The sequence below is a fragment of the Rana temporaria genome, chromosome 1, assembly GCF_905171775.1.
Source record: "Rana temporaria chromosome 1, aRanTem1.1, whole genome shotgun sequence".
Classification (NCBI taxonomy): domain Eukaryota; kingdom Metazoa; phylum Chordata; class Amphibia; order Anura; family Ranidae; genus Rana; species Rana temporaria.
Window position 1 is genome coordinate 65,692,305 of NC_053489.1, and position 22,533 is coordinate 65,714,837.

The window sequence follows — 22,533 nt, forward strand, 5'->3', positions numbered from 1 at the left end:
ACCACACGAGTCTTCCAGTATGGAATCTCCCTGTGTGGTGACGCTGGAAGGTGTGTGTGATGAGGAAGTGGTGTGATGATCGGCCATGACTGTCAGTGGTGTGTAGTGATCGGAGATCGGAGGGCATGGCGGAGGGTGGCAGTGCGGTGTCTGCCCTGGAGGCGGCCATCATTCATGGACTCAGACAGCTGAGAGCCCGCTACCTACAGAGAGGGGGGAGAGCGCCGGAGGGGGACCCAACCGGGGACACCGACAGTCCAATCAGCAGCCTGCCGGTAAGTGACCGACAATCCGGGGCAGCACAAGTCACATCCATGTACTGGGGTCACAGGTGTCCATTATTGGGGCAGCTCTCTCCTTCCACGTCCTTCCTGACTGCTGTATCTGTGTTCTTCTCCTATACACTCCATACACACCTACCTGCCAGAGTGTCTCCATACACACCTACCTGCCAGAGTGTCTCCATACACACCTACCTGCCAGAGTGTCTCCATACACACCTACCTGCCAGAGTGTCTCCATACACACCTACCTGCCAGAGTGTCTCCATACACACCTACCTGCCAGAGTGTCTCCATACACACCTACCTGCCAGAGTGTCTCCATACACACCTACCTGCCAGAGTGTCTCCATACACACCTACCTGCCAGAGTGTCTCCATACACACCTACCTGCCAGAGTGTCTCCATACACACCTACCTGCCAGAGTGTCTCCATACACACCTACCTGCCAGAGTGTCTCCATACACACCTACCTGCCAGAGTGTCTCCATACACACCTACCTGCCAGAGTGTCTCCATACACACCTACCTGCCAGAGTGTCTCCATACACACCTAACTGCCAGAGTGTCTCCATACACACCTACCTGTCCCAGGATCTCCCTATACACACCTACCTGGCCCAGGATCTCCCTATACACACACCTACCTGTCGCAGGATCTCCATATATACACACCTACCTGTCGCAGGATCTCCCTATATACACACCTACCTGTCGCAGGATCTCCATATATACACACCTACCTGTCGCAGGATCTCCATATATACACACCTACCTGTCGCAGGATCTCCATATATACACACCTACCTGTCGCAGGCTCTCCATATATACACACCTACCTGTCGCAGGATCTCCATATATACACACCTACCTGTCGCAGGATCTCCATATATACACACCTACCTGTCGCAGGATCTCCATATATACACACCTACCTGTCGCAGGATCTCCATATATACACACCTACCTGTCGCAGGATCTCCATATATACACACCTACCTGTCGCAGGATCTCCATATATACACACCTACCTGTCGCAGGATCTCCATATACACACCTACCTGTCGCAGGATCTCCATATACACACCTACCTGTCGCAGGATCTCCATATACACACCTACCTGTCGCAGGATCTCCATATACACACCTACCTGTCGCAGGATCTCCATATACACACCTACCTGTCGCAGGATCTCCATATACACACCTACCTGTCGCAGGATCTCCATATACACACCTACCTGTCGCAGGATCTCCATATATACACACCTACCTGTCGCAGGATCTCCCTATATACACACCTACCTGTCGCAGGATCTCCATATATACACACCTACCTGTCGCAGGATCTCCATATATACACACCTACCTGTCGCAGGATCTCCATATATACACACCTACCTGTCGCAGGATCTCCATATATACACACCTACCTGTCGCAGGATCTCCATATATACACACCTACCTGTCGCAGGATCTCCATATATACACACCTACCTGTCGCAGGATCTCCATATATACACACCTACCTGTCGCAGGATCTCCATATATACACACCTACCTGTCGCAGGATCTCCATATATACACACCTACCTGTCGCAGGATCTCCATATATACACACCTACCTGTCGCAGGATCTCCATATATACACACCTACCTGTCGCAGGATCTCCATATACACACCTACCTGTCGCAGGATCTCCATATATACACACCTACCTGTCGCAGGATCTCCATATATACACACCTACCTGTCGCAGGATCTCCATATACACACCTACCTGTCGCAGGATCTCCATATACACACCTACCTGTCGCAGGATCTCCATATACACACCTACCTGTCGCAGGATCTCCATATACACACCTACCTGTCGCAGGATCTCCATATACACACCTACCTGTCGCAGGATCTCCATATACACACCTACCTGTCGCAGGATCTCCATATACACACCTACCTGTCGCAGGATCTCCATATACACACCTACCTGTCGCAGGATCTCCATATACACACCTACCTGTCGCAGGATCTCCATATACACACCTACCCGTTGCAGGATCTCCATATACACACCTACCTGTCGCAGGATCTCCATATATACACCTACCCGTCCCAGGATCTCCTTATATGCACCTACCTGTCAAAGGGTCTTCAAGGTTGTCTATCCAGCCCTGATATTTGTCAGTTCGCTGCACCCTTTATTTTTTATTTTTTTTATTTCCCCTTTTAGAAAATTAAACTTTTCTGTATAGAAAAAAAAAATGCACCCTTTAGTTTAAAGTGCTGTGTAAGATTATATATCTATCAATATATGAATGTGTACATACACTCACCATTACTAACCAGCCAATCACATGGCAGCAACTCAATACATTTAGACATCTAGATGTGGTGAAGACAACTTGTTGCAGTTCGAACCGAGGATCAGAATGGGGAAGAAAGGGTATATACGTGCCTGAACGTGGCATGGTTGTTGGTGGCAGACGGGCTGGTCTGAGTATTTCAAAAACGGCTGATCTAGTGAGATTTTCACACACACAACCATTTCTCGGGTTTACAGAGAATGGTCCGAAAAAGAGAAAATATCCAGTGTGTGGGGGAAAATGTCTTGTTGATGTCAGAGGAGAATGGGCAGACTGGTATGAGATGGTAAAAAAGAAAAAAACAGTGATGGAAATAACAACTTTTTACAACTAAGGTATGCAGAAAATAATCTCTGAAGGCACAACACTTCGAACCTTGAAGCAGATGGGCTACAGCAGCAGAAGACCTCACCGGGTGCCACTCCTGTCAGCTAAGAACAGGAAACTGAGGCTACAATTCGCACAGGTTCACCATGATTGGACAAGAGAAGATTGGAAAAACATTGCCTGGTCTGATGAGTCTCGATTTCAGCTGCGACATTCAGATGGTCGGGTCAGAATTTGGTGTAAACATGAAAGCCTGGAGCCATCCTGCCTTGTATCAATGGTTCAGGCTGGTGGCGGTGTAATGGCGTGGGGGGTATTTTCTTGGCACACTTTGGGCCTCTTAGTACCAATTGAGTATCATTTAACCACTTAAGGACCGCCTCCTGCACATTTACGTCGGCAGAATGGCACGGCTGGGCACAAGCACGTACCTGTACGTCCTCTTTAAGTGCCCAGCCGTGGGTCGCAGGCGCGCGCCCGCGACCCGGTCCGAAGCTGCGTGACCCGCGGACCCGATCGCCGCTGGAGTCCCGCGATCGGTCCCCGGAGCTGAAGAACGAGGAGAGCTGTGTGTAAACACACCTTCCCCGTTCTTCACTGTGGCGCTGTCATTGATCGTCTGTTCCCTGATATAGGGAAGCACGATCAATCACGTCACACGTCCAGCCCCGCCCCCCTACAGTTAGAAACACATATGAGGTCACACTTAACCCCTTCAGCGCCCCCTAGTGGTTAACTCCCAAACTGCAATTGTCATTTTCACAGTAAACAATGCATTTTTATAGCATTTTTTGCTGTGAAAATGACAATTGTCGCAAAAATGTGTCTAAATTGTCCGATGTGTCCGCCATAATGTCGCGGTCACAAAAAGAAATCGCTGATCGCCGCCATTAGTAGTAAAAAAAAAAATTATTAATAAAAATGCAATAAAACTATTCCCTATTTTGTAAACACTATAAATTTTGCGCAAACCAATCGATAAACGCTTTTTTTTTTACCAAAAATATGTAGAAGAATACGTATCGGCCTAAACTGAGGAAAAAAAATGTTTTTTTTATATATTTTTGGGGGATATTTATTATAGCAAAAAGGAAAAAATATTGCATTTTTTTTTCAAAATTGTCGCTCTATTTTTGTTTATAGCGCAAAAAATAAAAACCGCAGAGGTGATCAAATACCACCAAAAGAAAGCTCTATTTGTGGGAAAAAATGTACGCCAATTTTGTTTGGGAGCCACGTCGCACGACCGCGCAATTGTCAGTTAAAACGACGCAGTGCCAAATGGCAAAAACTGTCCAGGTCCTTCACCTGCATTTTGGTCCGGGTCTTAAGTGGTTAAACGCCACGTCCTACCTGAGTATTATTGCTGATCATGTCCATCCCTTTATGACTACAGTGTCCCCATCTTCTGATGGCTCCTTCCAGCAGGATAATTCTCCATGTCACAAAGATCCAATCATCTCACCACTGGACAATGAGGTCACTGAGCTCCAATGGCCTCCACAGTCACCAGATCTCATCCAATAGAGAAGCTGTGTGAAGCTATCATGTCATTATGGACCAAAATCTCAGGAATGTTTCCAACACCTTGTAGAATCTACGTCACCAAGAATTAAAGTGGAAGTAAACCCACTCTCATCCTTTCTAAACTACTTCCATAGTGCTGATCTATAAGGATATAGATGACTCCTGCATGTATCCTTACCTGTCAAATGTTTCCCCTCTGTCTGTTATAAGAACTGAAAAACTGCAGATTCTGTGGGTGGATCTGTTGTCTGGAGCTCTGTGGGTGGAGTTGTGATCTCAGTAGACTCCCCGCCCACCTCTACACTCCCCTTGTCAACATGAATTTTCTCCTGTGTATTCCTTACACCAGGGGTCGACAATGTCCAGGTTGCCAGGTCGCAATTGCGACAAGAAATTGTGACCTGGCACCCGCTCCCGCCCCAGAGGGTTAGGGCTCTTTCACACGGAGCGGACCGTTTCTGGGTCCGCTCCGTGTGTCTCCGCCGGGATCCCCGCTGAGCTGTCGGCGGATAGGGCGGTCCCCGCACACAGTGCAGGGACCGCCCTGTCTCAGCTCCGCTCTGCCCTATGGGGAACCGGATGCAGACGGACCGTCTGTCCGTCTGCATCCGTTACGTTCTGCTGGACGGAAGAAAAATAGGGCTTTCTTCCGTCCGAAAACCAGGTCCCGACGAACGCGGACGTTAGCGGATGCTCCATCCGCTAACGGACGCGATCCCATAGGGATGTATTACAAGTCCATTAACGGACTTGTAATAACGGACAGGCGGAGCGGACGTCTGAAAGGGGCCTTAATCTACAACTGCCATGATGCTGCACATGTGATTAATTATGACACCAGCCATTGGATGGTTTGACAGTTTGGTTGAGAGCACATTTCCAGCAAGTGCCAGAAATGAAACTGTTTTATGCATGGGTTTACTTCCGCTTTAATTTACTCCATGGTCCCATGGCAGCTGGCACTCTGGTCTTCACAACATCACTACGGACAATGCAGAATCAGTGGTGATGATGGTATCACTGGTGGCTGCTGGTCCTGCATTTTATATATGCAACTTATAACATCCAAGTAAAAGATATAACACATGTCATGAAAAAATTCAAAAATAGATTCACTGAGTTGGAAAAAGGATCTCATCTTTCTTTAATTACGGCCTTTAGGCCCCTTTCACACTGATACCACTTGTCCCACGATTTGTGATGGCAAAGTAACATGACAAGTCGTTTCCTATGATTTCAAATGACAACCATTCATATTAGTACGACTTCAAGTGTTCTGACTTCAAAGTAGTCCCTGCACTACTTTGGTCCGATTTTGATGCCACTTACACAGGAATTCCCTGAAATTGCGTCAAAATCGCAAAAAAATCGAGGGGCTTGGAAGTTGCAGTTTTGTGAAAGGGGCCTTAGTCTGTTGGGATATGTCTCTGGTAACTTTGCACATCTAGACTTTGCAATATTCTTCTTTGCAGAACTGCTCAAGTTCAGTTAAATTGAATGGTGACCAATTTGTGGACTGCAGTCTTCAAGTCATCCCACAGATTTTTAATGGGGTTTAAGTCTGGGCTCTGACTACGCCATGCAAGGACATTCACCTTTTTCTCCTTCAACCACTTTTGTGCTCATTTTTGCTGTGTGCTTTGGGTCATTGTCATGTTTGAAGGTAAACCTTCTTCCCATTGACAACTTTCTGGCTGAGGGAAGCAGATTTTCCTCAAGAACTTGATGGTATTTTGTCCCATCCATTTTTCCTTCTATCCTGACAAGTGCTCAAGTCCCTGCTGCAGAGAAACATCCACATAACAGGATATTACCACCTCCATGCTTTACTGTAGGAATAGTGTTATTGAATTTGATTTTCCCTCAGACATATGGTTTGGTGTTGAGGCCAAATAATTACATTCTAGTCTCATCTGACCATAACACCTTTTCCATGTGGCCTCAGAATCTTCAAAGTGTGTTTTGGCAAAGCTCAGTCATGACTGCATGTGGCCTTTCTTGAGGAGTGGCTTTTTTTTTTTTTCTTGCAACCCTCCCATATAAGCCACATTTGTGGAGAATTTGTGACATTGTTGTCACAAGCACACAATGACCATTCTTTGTCATAAATTCCTGAAACTGCTTCAGAGTTGCTGTAGGCCTCTTGGTATCCTGTCTGACCAGTTTCGTTCTGACTCTTTCATCCAGTTTGGAGCGACGTCCTGATCCAGGGAGAGTCTGTATTGTACCAAATACCTTCAACTTCCTAATAATATACTTCACTGTGCTTCTAGGCATTGATAAAGCCTTTGATTTTTTTTTTGTATGCATCTCCCCTGTTCTAGGAGGCCTCAAAGGATCACTAAAGGAACATATTTTTTTAGCTAAATAGCTTCCTTTACCTTACTGCAGTACTGGTTTCATGTCCTTATTGTTCGTTTTTGCTTTGAAGTTGCTGTAATTCTGCTGTGATCTCCACACTTCCTGGTTGCCTGTTTCCTTATAACCATGGTACTGGGAGCTTTTCACGGTGGTCTAAGCTGTCATTACTGTGTGTCTAAAACTTCCCAGAACCAATCAGATTCATTTTAAAAACAAAACACTGCTCTGGATTTGTTTGTTTTTGTTCTGTGGGTCTCTTTACTTCACAGAAACATGAAACCAGTTTAAAACCGAAAGTGAAACTAGAGGCACATTATATGATTGAATTTAATCTATTTTTATTAATTTTTAAAAGGAATCGGTTAACTTTTATGTCTCTATAAACTGTAAACAGTCATTTCAGCAGAACATTTTTTTTCCTTTAGTGACCCTTTAAAGCGGAGCTCCACCCTAAAGTGGAACTCCTGCTGATCGGAACCCCCCCCCCCCCCCTCCGGTGTCACATTTGACACCTTTCAGGGGGAGGGGGGCGCAGATACCTGCCTAAAGACAGGTATTTGCACCCATTCCTGGCCACAGTCTGCGGACAGACTGCGGGCAGGACGTCCCCCCCCCCCCCGTTGTGTTTTGGGAACACTCGGCTCCCAGAGCACAGCGGGAGCCAGTCAGCAGGCGCAGCCCTCACCGAGGATGGCGGGGGGAGCAGCAGAGTGACGAGCGATCGCTCGTCCTCTGCTGCGGACGGCGCTGGACTCCAGGACAGGTAAGTGTCCTAATATTAAAAGTTAGCGGCTGCAGTATTTGTAGCTGCTGACTTTAAATTTTTGTTTTTCAGCGGACATCCGCTTTAACAACTACCGTATTTATCGCGGTATACCGCGCAGCCCTAAAGTTGCCCCGAATCCTGTGGAAAAAAAGTTTTTTTTGTACTTACAGTTTTGGTGTCTTGCGCGGCGGCCTCGTCGGGTCCGGCGTCCGTCTGCGGCTTCGGGTGTCCTCTTCGTCGGGTCCGGCGTCCTTCTATGGCTTCGGGTGTCCTCTTCGTCGGGTCTGGCGTCCGTCTGCGGCTTCGGGTGTCCTCTTCATCGGGTCCGGCGTCCTTCTGCGGCGTCCTCCCGCTCGTTTCCCGCGCCGAGTTTGAATACTGCGCCGACATATACCGAGCGTAGTACACTCGTGTATTGTCAGGCAGGCTCGGCAACTCTCGCGCTGACGTCCTGTACGCTCAGGACGTCAGCGCGAGAGGCGCCGAGACTGCCCGAAGATACACAAGTGTACTGCTCTCGGTATATGCTGGCGCAGTATTCAAACTCGTGGTGGGAAAGCGGGTATCGGCGTATACCGCGCACCCACGATTTTGCCCTGATTTTCAGGGCAAAATAGTGCGCGGTATACGCCGATAAATACAGTATGTCTCTCTTTATTATCCTCTGTGCAAGGCCTGACTCATATCTCCGAGAATTACTCCCGGTTTAAGGTCATTAGACCCCCTTTACTTCCCCTCCACCTCCCCTTTCCTACCTCTCCTTGTATCTCATAATATGTATTGTTAGGTTTACATAACTTCTGTTATACCATGCTTATTGATCTATTTCATCATAACCTTTACTGTTTTCTATGGCTCACAGTCGCACTCAGTATTGATTACATTTGTACAGGTTATACCATGTATCTTCCAAAACTTTAACCCCTTCCGGACCACCCACCGTGGATATAAGTCGGTAGTTTGACACTAAATTGCTGCCATAACCCCAGTATTTTTCTCCACGGGCGGCTGGCTTTCAAATTGTGGTCTTTGCAGCGGTTTCGCCGTGAGATCATTTTTATCGGCGACGGGAAAGGCCCCCTCCTGCCGCACTCCTGTCACCTCTGCCGCTTACTGGAGCCGTCGGTAGTGGTGGAGAAGATCAGGTCCTTTCCCCTCCCTGCCTGGATGCAGGGTGAGGGAATGATGGCCCCTGCTCAGCTCCATAGCATTGGAGGGCAGAAGCAACGTCAAAAACCTGTAGCTACCCCGGATATCTCCTAAACCTGCATCGTGGCTCCGGCCAATCACAGCACTGGAGCCGCGATACCCGGAAGTAACTCCGGGAGCGATGTCGGTGGCCGATGCTGTGTACACAGGCACTGCAGCCGGGGCTTTGATCTCAGGAGAGTATTAGATAATGAGCTAGTATGCTGTGCATACTAGCTCATTATGCCTTTTGTCTTGCAGGTCTTCTTTTTTTTCGATGTGTGTTTACAACCACTTTAAAGGGAAAATTTTTTTTTCCAATGTGCTTTAGTGTAAATATGAGATCTGAGATCTTTTTTAAATAATAAAAAAAAATGAAAGCGCCCCATCCAGCTGAGCTCGTGTGCAGAAGCAAACGCATACGTAAGTCGCACTCGCATATGAAAATTTGATATATGATATAATATGAAATTTTTACTCGTCAGCTATGGAGAATTTTAAGGGTAAAAGTTTGTCGCCATTCCACGAGTGGGCGCAATTTTGAAGCGTGACATGTTGTGTATAAATTTACTCGGCGTAACATTATCTTTCACAATATAAAAAAAAAATTGGGCTAACTTTACTGTTGTCTTATTTTTTTAAGTCAAATTTATTTATTTATTTTACCCCAAAAAAGTGCGCTTACAAGACCATTGCGCAAATATGGTGTGACATAAAGTATTGCAACGACCGCCATTTTTTTTCTAGGGTGTCATATATATATATATATATTTATATAAACCTTGGTTTGAGAGTAACTTGCTTTAAGAGCGTTTTGCAAGACAAGCAACATTTTTTAATACATTTTGCCTTGATATACAAGCGATGTCTTGATATAAGAGTAGTGTCATGTCACAACTGAGTATAAAAAAGAAGAGAGGAGCCTCTAAGTGTAGCAATATGGTTACATGTAATGAAGGTACAACATTTAGCAACTTATTGCTACACTTAGAGGCGCCTCTCTTCTCTTTTATACCCTGTAAAAGAGAAGAATTGAGTACTGTCCGTGATACTTTTTTTATTTGCACTAACATACAATTTTTCAGGACTGTATGTTGGTGCAAATAAAGTATCACGGACAGTACTCAATTTTCTCTATCACAATTGCACTAATACGGCTACAATCACGTCAAGTATACCCTGTAAAAAAAATGCTTTGATATACAAGTGCTTTGGATTACAAGCATGTTTCTGGAACAAATTATGCTCGCAAACCAAGCTTTTACTGTGTGTATATGTGTGTATATGTATATATATATATATATATATATATATATATATATATATATATATATATATATATATATATAGTGTATGTGGGGTTCTAAGTAATTTTCGAGCGAAGCAAATGATTTTAACTTGTTAACACTGGGGCAGATCCACAAAAGGATTACGCCGGCGTATCTACTGATACGCCAGCGTAATTTAAAATTTCCTGCGTCGTATCTTTGTTTTGTATCCACAAAACAAGATACGACGGCATCTGGGATCGATCCAACAGGCGTACGTCTTAGTACGCCATCGGATCTAAGCTGCAATTTTCCGGCGGCCGCTAGGTGGCGTTCCCGTCAAAATCCGCGTCGAGTATGCAAATTAGCTAGTTACAGCGATCCACGAACGTACGTCGGCCCGGCGCATTTTTTTACGTCGTTCGGCTTTTTCCGGCGTATAGTTAAAGGTGCTATATGGTGGCGTACTCAATGTCAAGTATGGCCGTCGTTCCCACATACAATTTTGAATTTTTTACGTCGTTTGCGAATAGGAATTTGCATAGAATGACGTCACCGTCGTAAGCATTGGCTTGTTCCGGTTAAATTTCGAGCATGCGCACTGGAATACTCCCAGGGACGGCGCATGCGCAGTGAAAAAAAAAACGTTGTTTACGTCGGGTCACAACGTATTTACATAAAACACACCCCCATTACATCCATTTGAAGTCCACGCCCTTACGCCGCAAGAGATACACTACGCCGCCGTAACTTGCGGCGCAAATTCGTTGAGGATTCGAAACAAAAACAAGTAAGTTACAGCGGCGTAGTGTATCTTAGATACGCTACGCCCGGTGCAATAATGCGCCGCTGTATGTGGATCTACCCCACTGAGTCTGAAAGATAGGCCAGGAAAGCTCTTTTCATGCTAAGCTAATCAAAATAATTCGAGATTTTCCTAGCTTGTGACGGAAAATATTAATTATATGAAGACAGGAGGCGAGTATCTTATGCATTATCTTTCTTTAATAATGCCCATAGCAGAAATACAGTAAACATTTATTGTAACTTAAAAAATTCAAAGAACTACCCTTCCCAGCAGTCCCTGGGCCAGTGTAGCCCCTCCCAGACCGTAGCCTATATAAGGGACTGTCTGAGGTAACCTATTCCTCTTTCTTCATGCAAATTAGTGTAAACAGGAACCGAAAGTCCAATTAGACATCTCCGCGGCTGCCGGGAACCTTCCGACCGGAACACAACATCCGAATCTGGAGGAAACGAAAGGACAAGGCCAACACGGACCAACTTCATCCGGACCAGCTTCATCCCAACGGGGACTATAGGAAACCCAAACCATTCGGAGCCGACCGGTCAGTTGTCCTCAGGAACATGGACCAACGGATTCAGTCAACGGCATCCCGACTCCGGATCTGGAACGTAGTAGGAACCTCCATCTGCGGTGAACTAAACCCATGGATCGAAACGGACAGCAATCCCAACGGGTATAGTGAAAACGAACTCCCGGGGCGTACCAGCCTCCGACTTGCAGGGTGCGTGGTTCATCAGTCTAGAACGAGAGAGAGACAACCTCGTGACAGGGTTGGGTTGGGAGGGAAGATACTCGCCTCCTGTCTTCATATAATTAATATTTTCCGTCACAAGCTAGGAAAATCTCGAATTATACATCAGACAGGAGGCTCATATCTTATGCAAGTTCAAAGCTATAACAATGCATATGACCAATAACAATCAAAATAATCCACAACACTGACATAGATATGTGTACCTCCTGTTCAAAGCGGGATTGGCGGAAAAACGGACGCTGACAACAGTCCGCCGCTATAGTAAGTCACAGAGGAAACCGGGAAGAGAGGATTAACGTAGGAAACGAGGAGTTGAAAGACTTGCGAAGATCGCAGCGAGGCTGTCAAGGACATATAAGTCTGTAGACAGCGGACCACATACAGTTGTGGATGTGCGGGAAAGAACTGGTAGAAAAACCGATCGAAGTACCGTCTGGTCCAACGCACGACGGAAAAAGACTTGAGTCTCTGAGGCGAGGAATGACGCCTGGATGGGTCCAAAGCCTTGACGTCTGACCCACGATGATGGAAATCAGACACAAGAAGACAGTAAGCTCGAAAGACAGTAACCTCAAAACAGAGTGTCAACGTCCCCCAGCCCGAGAACATGATCATGACCTTGGAAAAATCCCAAGTGTGCTGGTACATTGGGAGATTTAAACTTAACGCCTTCAAAATTGACACACCAACGGATCCAAAGAGTCCGCCCGATAATTGGCTATTACAGACCCTGGCGCTTGAACGGGGTCGACCCGTCCTTGATCACACCAAGTAACCCAGAGTCCCCAGGTAGATCGAGATGCTGATCTAGTCCCGGGGCCCAGTCCAAGGCAGGGAATCCCTAGCTGTTCCCGAAAGGTCGTAGTCTGCGACCGGAACCCCGATACTAACCATGTGAGGAGAGGTAGGATGTGCTTCGCGAGTAGAGGGTGCAGATCCCCGTTCGGACCAGCGAGGAGGTGGGGGGAATGAGGAAACAACCTGGGGAGTTCCACCGTCATCCTCAGAAGGAGGGGAAACCATGGTTGCGTCGGCCACCACGGAGTGAACCGCACGACTGATGCCCTCCGGCTCGCTAAGTGAAGGAGGACCCTGAGGGTCACCGGGAACACATGGTGCGCCTCCGGATCCGGCCTCCGGTTGTAAGAGCGCGGAAACTGGTGGCTGATACGGGGAACGAACAGGTCCATAGAGAAGGATCCGCGAAGTGAGCGAGGATCAGGGACCCTGACCGGTGCGGTCGCCAATCGTTGGAATCGGTCAGGTAACGAGAATCCAATCTGCCACCCTATAGGGATAGTCTGTGGCATATCCCGCAATCGGGACGATGTTGCATTCCAGGCAGAAGTGCCCGAAGTCTTACTAGATCCGCTAGGATTCTGGATCAGGGGCCCACCAAGCGATCGACGTACCGGACTGCGGGTACGTTGTCCGAACGCAATAGCACACAGCAGATGGACGTGCGTGGCAACAGACTTCCGATGGCAAAAAAGGCCGTCAGGGGTGTACGTGTTGATGTGCAGCCGAGGGTTCTCTGCGGACCACGTCCTACCGGAGGACGAGGGACTGCACCGAGCACCCCAGCCGAGGCGGCTGGTATCCGACCCTATGACGAAATCCGGTGAGGAGTTGAAAATGTCTCGCCGTTCCGTTTGACGGCATGACGTAACCACTACCGTAGGTCCACCATGGCTTCACTTAGTTTGTATAGCGAAGCCCCTAGCGAAGATGTAGAGTCTCGAGTCTCTGGAGGGTTCGACAGTGAAGAGGGTCTGGAGAGTGGCCTGGATTGACACCGGGAACAGGCCGACTAAGCGAGTCAGTCCGCGTAAGGACACCCGCTGCTGCCCAGCATGATACTGATGTCTTTGCGGATGGCGGCTAATTGGGTATGGGTAGCCGAAGGATCGCTCGGTTGGTGTCAACCAAGAACCCCAAAAACTCTATCTCCTGAAATAGGGAGATAATAGGTGTTCATGATCTATGAGGAGTCCCAGATCGCGAAGCGATCCGACCATCCAGGAGGCGTGTTCGCTCGCTAGGCGAGGGGAACCAGCCATTAGAAGTCGGTCGTTCAAGTAGATGTTCAACCTCACCCTTGTTCCACAGGGCAGTAAGTTGGTGAGATTTCTCAAGCTCCCACCGGACGAAAAACCGCCTTTCTTCTTCCTGATCGGGAAGATGTTGTTGAGGAAGTTCAAAGAGAGCGGGTCCATCTCTACTATCGGCTGTTTGGTCCAAGGTCTAGCAACCTGTTGTCCATTAGGACGGTGTTTAGGTTTGAAAAACCGAATGGGATGGTGAACCAGGTATACGCCTGGTAATATAACTCCATTTGTCCTACCGTCTTAAAGATATCATCAATTAGCGTGATCCCATTGTGCTAGGTCAACCGGCTTACAGAGGCGGTAGCCTGCTCACTAAGGCGTAGGGTTAGGTGATAGGTCCAGAGATCTAAGACCCAGTACTGTGAGGTCCCAAAGGCCCTCTCTATTCCCTTCCTGGAATACTGAATGATTATGGGATCCACCTCTGGAGTGAGCACCACCGTATTTGGTAATGGAAGGGTGAGTATTCCACCCTCAACTTGTCCGGTTAGCGTACCGATCGATCTCCGGGTCCAGCATTCGATCTATTGGATCACCTCAGGTAGAGGTGCCCAGTCACTGGAGTGTGGGTGGCCAATCACCTCCTGATCGAAAAATGGTACTCCACAAGAGTCCAATAAGGTTTTACCCTGGGACCTAGGGTTGGCGTTGTCATGGAGCGCCATGTGCCCACTGCTCACATTATCATCATCATTGTCATCCTCAGACTCAAAGGTGTTAGCCGCCTCGTACTCCGCGGACGACTCTGGAAGAGTCCACGAGGAGTCTGGCTCAGTCCGTCTAGCGGATCGCTGCCTCTGCATGTGCATCTCCCCGAGGCTCGGGGGTCGATTGGAGTCTGGGAAGGCAGTGGGTCGGCAGGCCCGGGAGGGTACTGCCTGGGGCATGTTATTTACTTCCCCTGCCGGGGAGTCAGAGGGTCGGCAGTCCTGGGAGGGTACTGCCTGGGGCATGTTATTTACTTCCCCTGCCGGGGAGTGAGAGGGTCGGCAGTCCTGAGAGGGTACTGCCTGAGGCATGTTAATTACTTCCCCTGCCGGGGAGACGGAGGCCACATTAATGTGACGGCGCATACGGGACGCCATGCCCTACTCAGGGGCGTTATATCCTTGCCGGGAGATCCGGACATAGGGGTGCATGTGGGTTGGAACAACCGATGCCCTGGTAGTCTGGTCGGACCTACCGACCAGCTCAGGAACCAGTGCAGCACTGAGGTAGGTAGGGCCTTCCAGGGCTGCGTCCACCACTTCAGTGGCACCAGTAGAGAGTAAAGGATCTGTCGCCAGCCACAGGAGAAGAGTCAGCTGTCTGCGGACAGCACGGCCGTGCAGCACAGGAAGATACGGAAGTTATGTACTATAACTTGTATAGTAATTTCTATAATTCATTCAATTATTGTTATAATTTGTTTATTTATTTATATATATATATATATATATATATATATATATATATATATATGTATATATATATATATATATATATATATATATATATATATGTGTATATATGTATGTATATATATGTATTTATTTATTCAATTATATATAAAGTATAGTTTAATAGTTTATATTTTAAAATGTGTTTATTATATATATTTATTTATTTATTTATTCAATCAAATAGATTGTATAAATTATTTATTTATAGACATTTATGTTCATTGATCTATTTATATTTATTTAATAAGTCAATAATTTATTCATTCGTATAATTATTTAAATGTATTATTTATTTACATGTATTAATATATTCATTATATGTAGAATAGACTACAGGGGAATAAATTCCCAGAACAAGAACTGATGTTAATGTAACTGAAGGTGAAGGAGTGACAGAAGCAGGGGAGGGGAGGAATTCCCCACCAGCTAGGTGTGAGTGACAGAAGTTAGATGAGGGGAGATATTCCCCACCACAAGGGGAGCTAGACGTGAGGCTCTGGGCCGTAGTCTCGCGAGACTACGGCCTAACGTGATTCGCATAGATCAGTGAGATCTACACAGAGTTCCAACCATACAGCCGCCCGCACCCTGGCGTGGCGGCGATGGGGAGAGACGGTCTAGCACACGGAGGATGGGGTCCCCAGGACAGGTCCGCAGCAATGGCGCTGTCGATTCGCGACAATAGCGTGATTGGTGCAGGGAGATCCTCACCGCCACGCCCCCCTCAGAGATGAGACGCTCTGAGGAGAAGGAGAAGAAGGGAGGTAGGAAAAAAGGCGCCGAGATGTTAAAATGGCGCCGTCCTACCTCCAGTCAGAAAACGAGCAGTGTGCAGAGCGCACCGGGGGGGAACAAAAGAAGCAAAGCAGCGGTATATTGTAAAATAAACAAATAAAGAAGCCCAATGACTGTAAGATGTACACATCAGAGGAAACCGCGTTCTCTACAAAACGGGTGGCACAGATAGCAAAGTGGGAAAAGCATACAGCAAAAACTAAACGTTTATCATTTTTAGAAATATCAGTTGTGCTTCATAAGACAGAAGGTTGATAGAACAACACACAGATGAAGGTCTGAGGGGATCAGAGGGTATATACAGATACAGGTGGAAGTTGAAGGGAATAGCGGAGGAGGGAAAAACCTCCGTAGCTGTAATAAAAGCCGGGGTGGGAGGGGGGGGGATCCCCAGCACCCTGTGGAAAGACGATGTGACATTAGGGTCTACACAAATTAAAAAGGCTGCTGATAACCAAATAACAAGCAAGCCTACATAAAAATTATAAACATAGAGTAATGTACTTATCTGAGTTCTGGCTATGAGCAGAAAGAAAGAGGAATAGGTTACCTCAGACAGTCCCTTATATAGGCTACGGTCTGGGAGGGGCTACACTGGCCCAGGGACTGCTGGGAAGGGTAGTTCTTTGAATTTTTTAAGTTACAATAAATGTTTACTGTATTTCTGCTATGGGCATTATTAAAGAAAGATAATGCATAAGATATGAGCCTCCTGTCTGATGTATAATCACAGTTGAAAGTCGAATGGCTTTGTGTGCGATTGACAAGGTCACTGGCTACACCTGATTGAGTTTTTCTGACATGTTGGTGTTATGTTTTTTTACTTGGATGTTAAAAGTTGCAATACAGTAAATCCAGCTGGATAAAATAAAAACTGTGTCTGTCTTCAATTCAGGCTGCAAAGCAACAAAAGGGGGATGTTTTTTTGTTTTGTTTTTTGTCAGCCTGCAGTAATGCTTTAAATAAATGCCTGTGTTTTTTTTTTTTTTTCTTTTATATCCACCTTGAATTATATGAACCAAATTTTTTAAATGTTTTTTTTTTTGTAGGTTGACATGCAGCTGTACATGTTATCATTCCTCACCCCACAAGATCTGTGCAGTTTTGGAATGACAAACCGTTACTGGAATGAAATGGTACAAGACCGTCTTCTATGGAAATACTTCCTGCTGCGAGATCTTCCCACCTGGTCTTCCATTGACTGCCACAGCTTACCCGATGTTACTCTCCTGAACTCCTGCCTGTCTGAATCCGAGCAGATGGATGCCAATTTTATGTCCATGTGAGTCCTTCAGCAGAATTAACCTGCTTGCCCTCGCTGTATTTGTTAAAGCGATATTGTGTTCCTGCTAAAAATTCCAGAGGCAACTTCCCTGCAATAGAAGAGTTCCGTCAGACATTACAGCATTCAGCACTTCCAAGATTGTTGGGTGCCTGTGTCCCCCCACCACATGCTGGAGGTCCATCCTTTGAACCCTAAATCACCGCTAATACCTTGTACACACAGGCCAAATGTCTGGAGACATTGGCCGGTTCAATAAAAACTGTCCGGCATGCGCCCCGCGTGGATGTCAGCTGGTCCGACAGAAGCCAACCGTGCTGGAAAACCAGCAGCCGACGGGTTCCTGATCAGCACTCTCAGCCAATGGCTGAGAGTGCTGATCAAAGTCTTTCTGGGAGGGCCCCCCCCCCCCCAACAGCTCAGCAGGGGAGTTCGCTGTACTGCCATCAGATCATTAGTGCAGAGCTGTAGCAGGATTACCGTATTTATTGCAGTATACCGCGCACCCCTAATGTTGCCCCCGAAATTCCTGTAAAAAAAAAAAGTTATATGATTTTATTACTTACAGTTTTGGTGTTTTCCCAGCGTCCATCGTCCGGTCCGGCGTCCGTCTGCGGCCTCGATGGTGTCCTCCCGGCTTCTCCAGCGCGCGCCTCACGTCGAGTCCCCGCTTCCCGCGCTCAGTTTGAACGCCTCCGCCGACATATACCGAGTGCAGTACACTCGGGTACATTCGGCAAGGCTCGGCTTAGCTCGCGCTCGCGCTCTGTGACGTTTATGCGTGAGCACGAGCGAAGCCGAGCCTGGCCGAATGTACCCGAGTGTACTGCACTCGGTATATGTCGGTGCAGGATTTCAAACTGAGCACGGGAAGCGGCTATCGGCGTATATCGCGCACCCATGATTTTCCCCTTATTTTAAGGGGAAAATAGTGCGCGATATACGCCGATAAATACGGTAAGTCTCTTACTAAGGCAGGGGTTGAGGATAGAACCACACTGGGGGACTTCTTTGAAGTGCCGAACGCAAAAGACCGTGGCAAGGTGCCTTTTGGGGTGTCTAAAGAAAAAACAATGTTCTTCTTTTTTTCCTTCTTTTTATTCCCCTATACTGTTTATACTATACCCTATACCATGGGTCTTCAAACTACGGCCCTCCAGTTGTTCAGGAACTACAATTCCCATCATGCCTAGTCATGTCTGTGAATGTCAGAGTTTTACAATGCCTCATGGGATGTGTAGTTCTGCAACAGCTGGAGGGCCGCAGTGTGAGGATCCCTACCCTATACTATACACTGTTAAGATGCCCGTTAAGAGTAGAAGGGGATCAAATATGCAGCCAAATTCCCCACAGACACTACTGTCTTAGGACTACTCTATTAAAGCGTGCACTCTGCTGAAGAGACAGGAGGGGGTATGGTCAGATTAACTAACCACTTATCTGTGGAGGGGGGGCGAGATCTTAAATTAGTCGTCGTCTTTATTTGTCATTAATTTTTTTTAATCATATTTTATTTGGGCGCAAACCACATTTTTTTTAAAATACATTTTTAATAAAGTGTTACTTAACCCACAACAGTAAAATGAGTCTGTATATGCAGTAAAGCATGCCTGTTATACTCTGTGGAACCCAAGTGATTAGTCCTCTATTGTATAAAAAGGCTGTTTGATCCTGTCTTCTCTGTTCCTCCCCTTCCACTATCCCCAATCCATCTGCTGATAGTACAGAACCTTAGGGGCACTCTGCACATGCTTAGTTTGGTGTGTATTGCTAAAGATTGTTTTTTTCTTCTTGGGAGAGTTCATGTGATCAGCACAGGGCCAATCAACACTGTCCAGACAGAGGGTCAGGGGTCCTGCAGCCTCATAGGACAATCGGAGGAGAATGAAAACATTAACATACATTTCAGGAAATGGTCACACATACATGTGAGTCCCTGGTTGGGAAATGGTTTTACAGCAATATATTGACATTGGCATATGGGACAATAGCCTGTACAAAGGATTGTGTATACTGCAATTGGACCCAGGCCACATCAGTGGGAGGATCCATAGTGCTCTTAATAAGGCCTTTCTGGTGTGATGAGAGGGACGTTTTGCAAGAGACATGCAAATACCTGAAATCTAAACAGGTGCAACTAACTGAGGTGAACAACCCAAGGGATAGAAACCTAGCTGGGTACTCCTTGAAGCAAATAAAGATCTGTGAAACATGAAGGATGGCTTTCCAGAGAAAGACAGTGGGCCGGATTCATATAGATTTGTGTATCTATCTGCTGGCGTAACGTATCTCCGATACGTTACGCCGCTGTAACTTTGGGCGCAAGTTCTGTATTCAGAAAGAACTTGCGCCCTTAGTTACGGCGGCGTAACGTATGTGTTGCGGCGTAAGGCCGTCTAATTCAAATGGGGATGTTGGGGGCTTGTTGTATTTAAATTTTACTTGACCCCGCGTTTTTTACATTTTTTTGAACAGCGCATGCGCCGTCCGTAAAATATCCCAGTGTGCATTGCTCTAAAGTACGCCGCAAGGACGTATTGGATTCGACGTGAAAGTAAATGACGTACAGCCCTATTCGCGAACGACTTAAGCAAACAACGTAAAATTTCAAAACTCAGCGCGGGAACGACGGTCATACTTAACATTAGCTACGCCTCATATAGCAGGGGTAACTATCAATTCAATTCAAATGAGCTTTATTGGCAGGACCAAATACATGTTAGCATTGCCAAAGCAGTTGAGTTTGCATAGGAAAATGGGAAAGGGGGTAATATAAAAAGCCTAACGTAAACGACGTAAAAAATTGCGCCGGCCGAACGTACGTTTCTGAATCGCCATATCTGCCTAATTAGCATATTCCTTGCGTAAACATACGAAAGCGACACCTAGCGGCCAGCCTGAAAATGCAGCCTAAGATACGACGGTGTAAGACAATTACACCAGTCGGATCTTAGGGATATCTATGCGTAACTGATTCTCTGAATCAGGCGCATAGATACGACCGACCGCACTCAGAGATACGACGGCGTATCAGGAGATACGCCGTCGTATCTCCTATCTGAATCCGGCCCAGTGGGTGTTATCGTGCCATTGTTACGGGCGCGCTGTGCAGGACAGATGTAAGCAAGTTGATCATCGAGTCCAGAAGGTTTGGCTGTTGCCATTTTTGATGGAAAACATAAGTGAGTCTGGGTGTTGAGGTTAGTTGTAAAAGATGTAAATGGAGGAGGCTCTACCTGTTTCTAATTTGATGATATAAATTTTCTGGCTGCGACCATGCAATGAATGATGAAAGGGAGAGGATGATTAGGTCGGCGCTGACGCAAACAATTTTTTAGGTTTTTGCAGTGATAATGCCTAGGAGGTTTACAGTTTGGAGCTAGGCTGAATTTAAAGAGCATCTGCCAGTTTGCTCATTTCAAAAAAAGTGATTTATTTTTTTTAAAGTTCTCACCCACCCACTACTAATCACCTTTTTTAAACACTCCCCAGTCACCTTATTTGTTGGAAGCAGTACTTCCAGGTATGGGGGAGCATGTGACCTGTATCCCTCTATTTTTAAGATGCAGTGGTCAGGACCAATCGTCCTATTTGAATACTGTTACATGGGGAGGTCATTAAGCCTGTGTAAGCTAACACTGGCCAAGCTTATTACTTTACTTTTTTTTTTATGAGAAATCCATATAAGAACTTCATATTTTATTTATTTTCACAGAAAGACATAACCGTCTGATTTTCCTTGTTAATAGCTACTTGAGGAGCTGCCCAAAGACCAGAAAATCCATGCGGTCAAAGAACCCCATTTATGGAGCAGTGACATCATTCCTTCAGTCTCTGGTCATGCCGGGGGAACCTCGGTTTGCCATGTTTGGTCCTGGCCTCGAGCAGCTGGATGATTCTTTGGTTACACGAATGATGACATCTCCAGATCTTCTACCTGTGGTCAGCATACTTCAAAGGCAGATTAATGGTGAGTCTCAGATCTATACAGTGATCAAGAAAACATGCCAATGTACATAGGACTTGCATTCAAACAATTCCCGTCGCGTACATTGCCTTCAAGCTCTAGCCTGATACTTTTTTCAGTTTAACTGGATATCAAGAACTCTGCTGGTCAGTAGACTTGTGCACACTGAAATATTTTGTTTCGGAATTTCGCTTTCGTCCGAAAAATACATTTATTTAGCTACTCCTGAAATTCGTTTTTATTTCATTTGTTTTTCGTTAGAAATTGCATTCGTCCGAAAGTCTGAATGAATAAATGTTGAATCTGTCATTGAAGGCTCATGGTGTCTGTCGAATGTTCAAGAAAGATTCGACGGAGCAGCGAAACTGTACAACGCCGCAATCGTACATTTCCAGTCGAATGTTCCGCCTACAAGCTAGCTATAGTAGAATTCTAATGTTGTATGACTAGTAATAATTATATTTATTAATAATTATTACTAGTCAACCAACATTAGAATTTTTCTATAGCCTATGGGCCGAGCATTTGACCGGAAATGTATGATTGCCGCGTCGTACAGTTTAGCTGCTCCGTCGAATCTTCTTAGAACTTTCGACAGACACCATAAGCCTTCAGTGACAGATTCGACGTTTGTATGTTTTTCGATGCTTTGTCGAATCTTGTTGATTTGTAAAGTTAGTTTTAGCTATTTTACTGCTCCTCCTCGTTTGATACAATCAGCTAATAACATTCATCATCATCATTATTTTTATTTTATTTCCCCCACCCAATTCCAGCAGCAATCTTTTCTCTCTATAATGTCGAATCTTTTCTCTCTATAATGTCAAATCTTTTCTCTTTATAATGTCGAATCTTTTCTCTCTATAGGGGCAGATCCTCAAAGAAATTACGCCGGCGTATCACTTGATACGCCGCGTAATTTCAAATTTTGCGCGTCTTATCTTTGTTTTGGTATCCACCAAACAAGAGACGACGGCATCTGTGTTAGATCCGACAGGCGTACGCCTTAGTACGCCGTCGGATCTTAGATGCAATTTTTTTCTATACCGCGCCTGCACCTGCCGTGTAGAGCTGACTGCGCAGGCGCCGTAAAGTGCCGAGTCCCATCTCTGATATTTTCGTAAGGCGTGACGCGCTTTACCCGCACGTCAATCATCTAGGCCTCGTCTTAGGAACGCCTACTCCCCGGGGGAGCGAGAACCCGGAAGTCGGGTGAAAAGAACGAAAAGAAAAGTAAGTAAAGCGGAAAAAAATAAATCCAGCATACCGTTGATGTCAGCAGTATGCTGG

The 22,533-nt window shown here is 46.1% G+C and overlaps 1 protein-coding gene across 1 annotated transcript in view; it reads left to right on the forward strand.

Annotated features, from left to right (window-relative positions):
- Nucleotides 1–22,533, forward strand: part of FBXO4 (F-box protein 4) — a 57,514-nt gene continuing 34,981 nt past the window's right edge. The window contains exons 1-3 of the mRNA XM_040338880.1: nucleotides 1–275; nucleotides 17,044–17,276; nucleotides 21,026–21,246. Of these exons, the coding sequence (XP_040194814.1) occupies nucleotides 126–275; nucleotides 17,044–17,276; nucleotides 21,026–21,246 (604 nt within the window). The 5' untranslated portion in view covers nucleotides 1–125. The remainder of the gene's footprint in view (nucleotides 276–17,043; nucleotides 17,277–21,025; nucleotides 21,247–22,533) is intronic.